Genomic DNA, 11875 nt, shown 5'->3' on the forward strand with positions numbered 1-11875 from the left:
TCTCCAAACAACAGGAGGTGTGCAGATGTTAAAGTCCAGATAATGATAGTGATGATGCAATCTTCTCATGGTCTCTGCAACCTAGATACTCAAATCTACTGTAGATATGTCTACAGAGCAGATAGCTGACGAACCAAGCCAAAGCTAAGCTGTTTGCATGAACTTCGTAAGGAGGCATACGATCTTAGTTGCTGTGTCTATATTCAGGGTCTGCATCCTTTGAAGGACCTGGCCTTAGCGGTCTTCGAATGCAAGTCCTTCAGAGATCTTGTTAACCGCATCAACCGTTGTTAAATGGGACGGTCTAGCCTTTGGAGCATTTCCTGGTTGCGTTACCAGATGTTTTACCCTTTCGTCACGATTTCTGCCGCCCAGGCCTGCGAAAGTGACGGTCTACGCCACGCGATGTCGCCAATTTCTCTCTTTCTTTCTTCCTTTTCGGGCGCACAAAGAATTTTGGGATACGTGAGGCCACGAAGGATCGTAGCGGTGCACCCTCCTCCTCCAAAAACAGGGTGAAGAAAAAGCATTTGTAGGCTGCATCTGGAGGAGCCTTCGGATTGGAACAGCCTTCGCGTGGCGTTGTGACGTAACTGTCACAGACCTATTTTACCTCTCAATCTTCTGGCTACAGGGGAGAGATTCTGCATCACCCCCCTTGCTGTGATATTAAACAGATAACCCTGTATGGAAGCACTGCCTCCTGAAGCTTTAAGATATAATTTGGACACTTGAGAAGGTTCGTTAGGATTGTCATGGCAGCGCTCTCTAAACTATCTCAATGTAAGCCATCTGAGTCTTCTTCATCTCAGCCAACCGTCCAACTTGACCAACACCATTTAAAAGAATATAGGTCATGCAAAGTACATCTAATGTACCACACATGCAGTAATATGGGTGCATATTAACACTAACAAGGCCTTCTTGTTGCAAACATCCTCCTTTATAAGTCAATAACTCCCTGTCTAACATTCGATAGAGAGACAGAGGTGGTATACTGAAGCATCATGTGATGTGAAATATGTTTTCAGGTCACAGGGTCTTGAGATAATCACATAACAATGTCACGAGGAGCCAAATCACAAACGCTGAATAACACTAAGTTCATTCAGACTCACAGAAGGACACGTTTGTTTGTTTTATCCCCTCCTCTCTTTTCACCAGCGGAGGCACAATGAGAATCCCTCCAACGTGAAGTTCCTCGCAGATAAAATGATGATCGGAACAGGTCTGGTGTTTCCACAGATTCAAAGAGATTTGTCTTGTCTCCTTATTATAGTTTAAGTTGTGTATTTAATTACTTTAGAGGAGAAAACGTTTGTCCTAGATATTTAGACAGTTTTAGTTAGAGGGTGATGTGATAATGTTAAACCAAAGCCACAAAAATAGTTTCAAGTTTCATTTTATGTGTGTTTCATGTGTGTTTTCCAGGTTTCTGTGGAGTCATTGGTCCTTTTTCTTCCTGTTACCTGAGTTCTTCCACACCTGCACTGCACCTCCTTCATCTGCTCCTCCCTGTTCGCACTGTTTTTTCAGCCTACCAGCTTCTTCCTTGTTTCTAGTTTTTTTCCATTCCTGACCTCACTCCACCTGCAACTCATCACTTCGTTAGTTTGGTTTGTATTTAAGTCCGGTCCTTCGTCCAGTCATCTGTTGTTTGTCTGTTCCTGTTGTGTTTCCCAGATCCTGTTGTGTCTTTCTGGAGTACATTTTTGAGTCAGAGGTCTATTTTTAATTTGCCGTTTTTTCCTTCGTTGCAACTCTTCTGGTTTCGATTGTGTGTATTGAGTGTGGGGAGGAGAGCATGGAGCATCTCTGCTACGGATCTGAAGGTGGCAGCTTGAAGAAAAAGAAGCACCACCTGTCTATTGACAACAATACAATGATGATGGAGCCAAACCAACAGCTACATGATGAAGTATCTGCTGTGCCTCCCGCTTTAAAACTCCTCTTCTGACCTCCACGAGCATTTTGAGGTAAGTTGACAATACTGCAGGTGAGTACGTGACGTCAGCGGTCTTTAAATGTTCTTAAACATTTAAGCTAACGTATTTCCAATGCTAACATTACTTTAATAAAAGCAGTTGATTAAAAATGTTAATAAAATTAAATGTTACTTGTATATTGAGCTGTTTTTCCTTGTCCAGAAACATGTCAGCTGCTCCGATCACTTGCTCTCTTTCTCACCTCTCTCCTCATTCTTATTTAAATCGCCTTTCTGGCCTCAAATGAGCTGAAAGTATTATCCCAATCCAATATTAAAAGCAGTTTCATACAGTTTATTCTTTCTATTCCTGGGCCTAATTGATTTCTCCCTCTCAGGTTCATTGTTGAAGAGGCAGCGGAGGAGGAGATGATGACGGAGGTTTCGACGCCAGACGTGAGTCAGACTTTTGGACATAATGACTTCATGAAGCTAAAGCAGAACTAGCCATTGTTTCTTTTCCTTTCCCCCTCTTATCTAATCAAATAACAACATGTGACACACGATAACCTACACCGCATACGAGTTTCCACACTTTGCCAAAAATGCATACGGTGCACTCAGTCTAACACACGAGTAGTCGGCAGAGTCTCAAACAGGCGAACGCGACTTTTGTTTCTGGACCTTTCCACATGTGTCCCAGATGGTTATCGACATGATGCATTCCTTTACCTCTAACACTAATATTGTTCATCCCAGTTATAACTTTAACCCGAAACCTGATCTGAGTCCGACATTAACCCCTATAAAAAAACAAGTCTCAACCCTCAAACAGCCCTTTGAAGAAGTGACACTCGACCAACTGTCCTCACAAAGAAACTCAAAGTTTTGGACCAGAAATAAAACACACACACACACACACACACACACACACAGGACATGACACCACCTCCTGTGAATCTTTGAGGCTGTAGCGTCTCGGTGACTCACCGCTCGATACTGTGAAGGAAGACTGTAATTCACAGAAGCAATTTCACCTCGACATGGACACGGCTGGTGTTTATAGCTGCAATCAGCAGGATTATACTGAGGCTTTGGACTTTTCCATTAAAGCATCCACTCTTTTAAAAATATATATCTGTCTTTTCTGCAGAGGCAGAGCTATTTGTTGTGCCTATTGCCTCGGTGCTGTTGCCTCAGTGATACTGGCTTTGTTCGGTATTCCTGGCTTGTTAGCTCGGTGAGGTTCGTACCGTTAGCCGTCGTACTAACATGCAGTGGTTGCTAGCTTTAAGGTTGGTGTTTTCCGTAAAGACAGAGATACTGAAAACATAAACGTGCATATATAAATACCCAGTGGCAGGCCTGTTCCTACAGCCCACATCCAGTGAGTCGTAGTAATCCACGTCTGTCACTGGAGGGTTTTGGTGTTGCTGCACTTGTTGGTTGTTTCCGGCTCTTTGCTTTGGATCCTTGGTGAACTTCAGTCTCTCCTCAACGACCACATTAACTCTGTTTGAAGGCTGCAGCATCATTCTTCATAATGTAATGTAGGACGTCGCTGTGTAGGAGTAGAACAGCTTGACCTCGAGCACAATCTGTCCAGCGTGGAAATGAACACGAGCCGAGAGCATCTGCTTTATGTTGCTCTGGGTTAGTGTGTCAACATGCGAGATGCTCAGTAAACACGCAGCTAAATTAGTAATAAGACACATGTTAATGTGTTTAGTGCGCTCGCCTGTCGAGTGCCACAATCATGCAAATGTCTCGACCTTAACGGTGGAGGAGCGCGGTCGGGGCTCAGAGCACATGAATTATTGATGGTCATTTGCAATTCTCCAGCTCACTGTCAATCCAGAGCTCACAACCTACAGCCTCTGTGTGATTCAGCCGCCAGGAATTTGTATTTCAAATGAGCAGCGACTGAATAATGAGCTCGTGGATAATTTGAATAAATATGGTGGAGTTTATCGAGAGGCTTCTGAAGCTCATCCATTGCTCTCTTTATTTAGACATCCATATGAACTCCATTGTATTTGTTGTCCTTAGAGATCTGTGAGATTTAGAGCGCCTCCCTAAATCTGTGATAACATGTGAAAACACTCACGACTGTCAATCAGGAATTAGCTCTTTTGTTCTCAACTCGACACGATTCACGATGCGTGGTTTCCACCGGAGAGCAACGGCAGTCTATTTTTATTGAGCTGTGCGTTTGTCTGGGCTGTTCGGGGGCTGGTGACCTGCTTCCTCTGCCAGGATGGAAACGCGACTGAATGACTTACTAATTCGATTAGAACGTGCGTCTTAAAAATGGATTCTGGGTCACATTGGTCACAGTTGTAGGAGGCATAAACAGCTCAGCAGTGCTACACAGAGGTTACGGTACATTGAGATATTGGTAATTCTGCAGGATTGAAGGATTTATGTAACGCCTGAGATTGTTTCTGTGTGTAAGGCACTTAAATCCTTCTAGTTGTGTCCTTTTATCTTTTATAACAAACCCAAACGGGTTGCTGTTAGACTTCATCTTCTTTCACATGGTTTGATAAACTTATATTAAAGGGGCTTTATGAAACAATTTGTGACAAGTCTCATTGACCTTCCCCACATCTCTCAGTTGCCTTTACAAGCCTACGGATGAATCGTTTAAGATGTTTTTCTGCTTGACTGTGGATTTCTGTGTGAAGGACTCAAATTAAACTTTCCGTGTCCGTCTAGAGGACGTGACTTTGTGCTCGTTCTCATTTCATCGCCTCTCTCTGCCACACTAACAGAGCAACAACGAACCTAAACTAAGAAATGTGTTTCATTAAGCATCTGTCAGGACAAACCAATGTTTACAGCTGCAACTGAATATTATTTTTGGGATTTAAAAATCCCGCGGTTGCATCTGATTGTTTTTGCTGCTCCCATGTGGCCAAGAAAATCCGTGAACGCTGATTGAATAGAAGCATATTTTGCTTTAACTTAAATTGTTCGATTGAAAACGTAGGAATTACGTTGATGTATCCACTAATAGCAGTTGAATTAATAATTATCTTATTCAACCAGGAAGTTGACCTCAGAGAGAGAAACACTTAGAAATCAAACAAGAAAGCAATGAAAAACAAAGACTGAGACAAAGCAAATATATTAATCAACTAATGTGGAGCCTGAGTTTTGCATGAGGCACGATTAACAGAACCAAATCTTCAACATTAATAACTAGTAACACTGATAAATATAAAGGAGCATTTCACCTGAATGCTGAGGGAGAAACTGAAGCTCCTTTTAATAACTCAGCTGCACTCAGACCGGATATAAATCTGAATATCCAGCGAAAATAACAGCACAATCATTTTTTATGATCCCGGAGGTGTTTCTGCGCCCTTACCTGATAATAAATCACTCTAATAATCAGGTGAGCCTTTGGTAATGACAGCTTGGCCTCTGGCGAGCTGCTATAAATAGACTTATAGCAGAGGTGACCAGCCAAGCATAGAGGACGAGAGACAATGTTCCCTCAGAGAGAGCCAGTCGTGTCCTTCCTCTCCTCTCAAGAACACAAAGACATGTGCAGGTACTGCGTCCTCCCCTCGTCTTCTCTCACACTCATACACATGACAACACCTGTGCAGTTTCCACACACTCATACCTGTATGTTATACATGCTTTGTGTCTAGGTCTTCTTTCTTGTATACGCCGTTGTGTCTTGTGTAACCCGTCCCCGCGAGGACAGGTCGTAAATATAAGGCTGTGCGGGGAGAGGCTCAGATGTGCAGACACACACACATTGTCAGCGATAAATACACAAGCACACATAGTACTCTCACTGAAATGCATGCACACACACACACACACACACATGCAGAGACCTTACAGTATGTCATTCATTAGCTGTACACCTCTGGGCGTCTGCAGCAGGACAGGAGTGAGGAGTGAAGAAGGTGACTTTGTGCTGGCAGCATCCCAGAGCTGCTCTCCACTGATCCATACAGTGATGTGTCACCAGAGGATATTAACAGTGTTGCAGGAGTCTGCAGAGTTCTTGGTCCAACGTCCTTGATAGGCATAATCAATTGCACATTAATCTGTCTTGGATTTGTCCTCAGACTTATTCTGCCGCTGCCGCTCACTGCATTCTTGGACGCTTTACAGTTTGTATGTGCTAAACAAACAAGCACGCGTGGATGCAAAGTTTCATATGCATAATTTATTTCTCACTGACACTGTGGATGAACAGATACACACTATGAAGCCCGGTACCTCGTCTCCCACACTGACACAAAGATGCACAACCAAAGCGAAGCTACGAGGAGCAGCGAGCTCAGAGTGTCCAAACATCAACATCATCATTGCACTGAACATCATTTCATGCTGAGAAAAGTTTTTTTTATTTTTATTTTTTTTCAAATGGTGTCACTGGGATCACTGAGACATTTATCATCCTTGACACATTGTTGTTGGCCAGTGGAACTGCAACATGGACACTCGCCGTCTGTCATGAAGTCACCGTCGCAAAATACGTATTTGAGCCGGAACACTTCACACAAGGTAAGCTTCTCATGCCATTGTTATATATATCTCACATACAGCAGGCCAGTCTGGATGCACACAGACAACCTGTTGAAATGTTACGACCACAGATTCACAGACACCGTAAAAGAAAATGAGAAAATGAGTTTTTGGATTGCACAAAAGAGCAAACTGAACAAACTAAATGTGAGAAGATGTTTCTGCTCTGACAGCTAACAGAGAGACACCTGCACTTTCCTTTTGTACTGTCTTCAGCTCTCTGCTGTAAAAGCTGCCGTGACGTTTTGGGATCCCTACAGCTCTGACTGCTAAAAGAAAACCTGTGTTTTGTCACTTTGTGTTGGATTTACTAGAAGAACAAGCTGACGGGTGAAGGAAGACCTCTCATGTCTCTGTCATGTCAATTCACGGTGAATAAATGCAGCACCTGAACATTTTTACTGACGATCTCATTGACATCATGATTTAAAAAAAGAGTCAACACATGGCAACTTATGGCATCTAATCCAGCACTGGTGGATTATGATCGGATATATTTACATGTTCATATACAAAAGGAGAGACATGCTTGCTTTACATTTGTAATCACTGATTTTGAGATAAATGAATGTCATCTTCTTCTTCTGCAATAGTTTAATGTTCTTCTGACTTCTGCTCATCTTGAGGAACAACTTCCTAATAATCACATGTTGGTATTGGATGGAAAACATTCATTTACATTTTCTTTTTGCCGATTCTCTTGAGATTTGGCTTTTAAGTTTTGCGATACGTTTGGACAAACTTGGCAGATGTCAGCAGGAAGCAGCGTCGCTCACATCAAGGCATCACGAGAGATTCTTACAACTTTGTTGTGCAGCGTTGTGTGAAGAGAAAATACGACCGTAAATGAAAACAGCAGTGTTCTTAAGTTAGAAGGCATCTGTCTGAAATATGAATGTAAACAGTATCAGGTCGGCTGTGGGAAGCCTTCGCCAAACGCCTTTCTGCGTGTAGGTGAGCGATGGTTGTCTGGAAACAGCTTCAGAAACTTTCAGGAATACAAATCTAAATTTTATAGCATGCACGGCCACATTCTTTAATTATTATTGGCACCTACAGCATGCTCTCACATAAACTCAAACTAATAACCTGTTTCAGTGAACTGTGACACTGAATTTCTGCTCCACGGTGCTTCAACGATGTAGTTGAAAGAACTGATGAATTGGACTTTCGAAGCCGAGCTGAATGCAGTGTAAGGCTTTGGTTTAGGATTGTTTTCCCCATCGTCTCTGCGCTGAGTTATTTTGCCGTCTGCTGTAAAAATGAAAGAAGAAGATAAAACGTTGCTCACATTACATAAAAGACTACATCTATCACAGTTTACGAGCTGAGGTACTTCATAAGGCTTCATCATCTCCTTCAAGAAACTAATAAAACGAGAAAATTCTTTTTGAACAAGCATTGAAAATGTTTTTGACCAGTAATCTACAATCGTCATATCAACCCTCTCCTCCTCTTCCTCAGTCCAAAGTGGTGCATTTGGATGTCAAACCCCAACATACTACATCCACCCGGCGTGTCCAGTTGGGTGTGAATTCAGAGGAGTCACAGTCAATACGCAGCCATGCAGTGTGGTCTGTTTTAAATAATTCAATTTAAATATTCAAGAATGTCCTCGTAGGCATTTCACTCCTGGAACCGTTGGAAATTGTCCAAATTATCCATGTTATCCTTAATTGTCAGCTGGTCTGTGATCAGTCGGCCTGACACTTTGGTCCATCTACTGGATGGATTTGCATTGAGTTTGGTTCAGACATTCATGGTCTAGTGTGGCTGAATCCTGAGGACTTTGATGATCCCTCTGATAGTATACAGCGCCACCAGCAGGTCAGACTTTGCCAACACTTCATGATACCTTTAATGATCGAACCCTTGTCAGCTACAGCTACACTCCGGGATCCATGATGGCGACATCAGCATGCGGTGCAGCTGTGCAGATGCTGACAACCTACAGCTTGAAGTACTGAGAGTGTAACCGTATCAGCAACGAAGATCTGAGCCTGGTGAGCTGTCGGTCGGATTCGTCCAAAACCGGACAAATTACAAATAATAAACCTTTCTGATTTACACGATGACCTGTCCTCCGGCACCGCAGACGGGCCGAGCTGTACATGTTTTTGCCTCAGTAGTGGTAAAGATCTAACAAAAGCAAAGTGTCTTTATATTTCAATCACCCAACCGTGTTGTTTTTCTGATGGATAATCTTCAGAGGCTGCTGCCATGGCTACAGGCGATTTGTTTTCCATCTCATTCTCATTACGGCTCGTTAATTTGCCATCTCGTGGAAGCTATCACCTCCAGGCATCTACAGCCTCATAAATACATCTGAATTCAACCTGTCAGCCAGTGTTCACTGAGCTGAGCAGTACAGTATGCTCCAGGCAGGGGTCACTTCTTAACACTGAGGATGCTCATCTGCAGACACTCCTCCTTCAGAGCAACCAGTTCTGTCTTGTAGCTGCTGGTCTTGTTTCCATCAGCGTAGACACAAGGCTGCTTCTTAGCTGACAGTGGTGTTTCCATAGTCACTGAACCAGCATTGAGTATGTCCACATGTGATGGTGATGATGAGGAGCCCCGGTTGCAAGCTGCAGACAGCAAAGCTGAGAGAGCTCGGCCGACGTCGTGCCGAGCTCCCTCGTTGACGAAACAGTACAAAATGGGGTCAGCGACACAGTTGAGGCTGGTCAGCGCCAGCGATACGTGGTACGCTGCAAACAAGCTCTCCTCCGAGCCGCAGTCACATGGCTTCCTCAGAAACATGACACTCCGCACCAGGAGGAGGATGTGGTACGGTCCAAAGCAGAGCAAAACGATCAGGATCAGACTCAACGCCAGCCGCTGAATCTTGGCCTTCTCCTGTCGCTCTGTTGAGACGTTACAGCGCACTGCTGCCAGGATCCCTCGGTAGGCAACAAGCATGGCTGTCCATGGAGCGAGGAACCCCAAAAATGTCCTGTAGAGGTTCATCCCTGCTACCCAGTCCTGCATGGGATACTTCTCAAAGCAGAAGGTGTGGTTGAACCGGTCCTGGAAGAGCTCATCGTGGAAGAGCGGAGCAGAGTTGGCAATAATCTCAATGATCCACACCATGGCGCTGACCATGACCGCTGCAGGAGGTCCAGAAGAGGACGGAGAAGAAGAAGAGAGAGAAATATTAGGCTTTGTAATAATCTGGGGAGCTCTTGTGAATATGTTTTAGAGGTTTAGAAGTGATCCCATCCTTGATCCTACATACCTGTTTTGATTCGTCGGACCTTGGCGAAGCGCAGAGGATACGCCACAGCCAGGTACCGGTCCAGTGATATACAGCAGAGGAAGGCGATGCTGACGTAGATGTTAGTGTAGAAGATGAAGCCGAACAGCTTGCAGCTCTCCTGACCGTGGATCCAGTTATCGTGGTGGAGGAAGTAGTCGATCCAAAGAGGAAGAGTGATGATGTAGAGGAGGTCGGCTACTGACAGGTTGATCAGGTAGACGCCGAGCTCGTTGCGTTGACGGACCTGGAGGAGAAGAGAAATGAAGGTTAGGGAGGAGATAAGAGTGTGTCATGTGTTGTTTAACTTCAGCGTCTCATACAAATGATCATATTCCAGAGAGGTGGACGGATATTTCTGAGACAGCAGTTCAGTTTTTCTTCTCTTTTGGTTTCCTTTCATTAAGCTTTTCTGATTTGATTTGTCAGCTCTGGTTAGAAATCAAGCTACAAGGAGAAATGTTTCCCATGCTGTATTCAAATTCCAATGTTAATATTTAGGCAGAACCGCCCTGGTAAATAAACTGCACGCCAAGTATATTCATGTTTTTGGATTCAGTTCAGGTGTTAGTCAGTAATGAAATCGATGGGCTCTCATCAATGACGAGCACCGAAGAGAAACCAAAATGCACCTCTGACACAGCGATCGGAGAAGTAGCGCTGATGCCAAGATGGAGGCAAAACAATAATCTAAAGTTGAACTGTCGATTGCTTTTCATAACGTTTGTGCCTGAAAAAATATGAGATAGTGAACTCGCTTGAATGAAAAGTCAATAACAATTCATCCTGCTGCTGCCAAAGCAAACTGACAGTCTGTGGGAAATGCTGGAAATGTTTGATGCTGGATGGGAAAATATCCCCAGAACTGTACAGCAGCGTCAGACACGTTACATGGAAAATCTCTTATTACACAGCGTAAACATAAACATGTTAACTTTTACTTTATAGTCACAGTGAGTAGCGAGATCACACATCACATGACTTCTGAAGCAATTTACAGACAACAAAACACTGTTGTTTTAAATCCAGCACAGAGGACAGCCAGCATGTGGAGGCTGGTCACCGACCATCGACAGCCAAGTGTTCATTCATAAAATATAGAAACTGACAATCAAAATCAAAATGTCAAGTCTAACTTTAGCATTGCTGTTAGTGCTGTTAGTGCGTGAATTGTGAATTTCAGGACATCATGTTGTGCGTTCCGCTGTTTGAAACCACCGTATTACAGACACAGGTGTGTGTGTGTGTGTGTGTGTGTGTGTCTCCTCACCTGCATGTAGGCAGCCCACAGGGCCATGCAGTTAGTGGGCAGCCCCAGAACAATGACTATGATGTAGAGCGTGGGCTGGAAGAACAGGTCCACCTTACTGTCCACATTACAGAACGAGATGTTGCACATTGTCCTGTGTGGAACACTCTGGGTGTGTGTGTGTGTGTGTGTGTGTGTGTGTGAGAGAGAGAGAGGTGTGTGTTCAGCTACTCTCAGCTCCGAGTGTCCCTCTGTAGTTTCACTATATTCCAGCTCCAGCAGTTTGACAGTGACATGCCGACTCTGGCGTCCTGCTCGGCTACCACACGGCTGTCCAACCCATCATTTCGGGCGCATTTCATGGTTCCTCTCTAAACCACCGTCCTTCTCACCCAGAGGGCTCGATGTGTCATAATCCTCTCTCGCGCTTCAAAGCCAGCCCCCGCGTCCCTCAGCACGGGGGAAAGGAGGAGAAGAAAGGAAGGAGCGAGGGATAAAATGTGGTGAAATGGAAGCTGCCTTATCGACGCTGTGCCAGGCCTCCTGCGCCTGGACAGGGCCTCATCAATCTTTTAGAGATTAGAGGTCTGCCAGGTCCGCTGTGAGAGGGAGAGGCTCAACATCAGTGTGTGTGGGTGTGTGTGTGTGGGTGTGTCTCAAGGCCGTGATGACACATAAAACTCCTCCGGGATGCTCCAACTGAAATACAGGAATGACTTTACAGAGCTTCACCACTCTGGAGCCGACAGGCCGTCCATTTACTCTGGACTCCCGAGCATCTGCAAGAGAGAGAGACGGAGACACACTGTTAGATCATGATGCATCGCAAATACACGTCCTACAAAACGTCCTGACCTGCTTCAAATAATGAAACTTGCACAGATAAAGAGGA

General features: G+C 44.3%; 1 protein-coding gene and 1 long non-coding RNA gene across 6 annotated transcripts in view; one reads left to right on the forward strand and one right to left on the reverse strand.

Moving 5' to 3' along the window:
* Positions 1 to 1127: 1127 nt before the first annotated feature.
* On the forward strand, positions 1128 to 6285 carry LOC119009674. The gene is made up of 4 exons (XR_005071788.1): positions 1128 to 1228; positions 1432 to 1976; positions 2323 to 2380; positions 6147 to 6285. It is a non-coding gene; the product is annotated as an uncharacterized LOC119009674 (long non-coding RNA).
* gpr4 (G protein-coupled receptor 4) overlaps positions 6097 to 11875 on the reverse strand; it is a 37497-nt gene continuing 31718 nt past the window's right edge. For all 5 annotated transcript variants that reach the window (XM_037081120.1, XM_037081127.1, XM_037081137.1 and 2 more), the window contains 3 exons: positions 11005 to 11762; positions 9717 to 9981; positions 6097 to 9588 (listed from right to left, as the gene is read on the reverse strand). In XM_037081120.1, coding sequence (XP_036937015.1) covers positions 8867 to 9588; positions 9717 to 9981; positions 11005 to 11133 — 1116 coding nt within the window. In that variant the 5' untranslated portion in view covers positions 11134 to 11762 and the 3' untranslated portion in view covers positions 6097 to 8866. The remainder of the gene's footprint in view (positions 9589 to 9716; positions 9982 to 11004; positions 11763 to 11875) is intronic.

Source organism: Acanthopagrus latus, chromosome 2 (genome assembly GCF_904848185.1).
Source record: "Acanthopagrus latus isolate v.2019 chromosome 2, fAcaLat1.1, whole genome shotgun sequence".
In the NCBI taxonomy this organism is placed as follows: Eukaryota; Metazoa; Chordata; class Actinopteri; order Spariformes; family Sparidae; genus Acanthopagrus; species Acanthopagrus latus.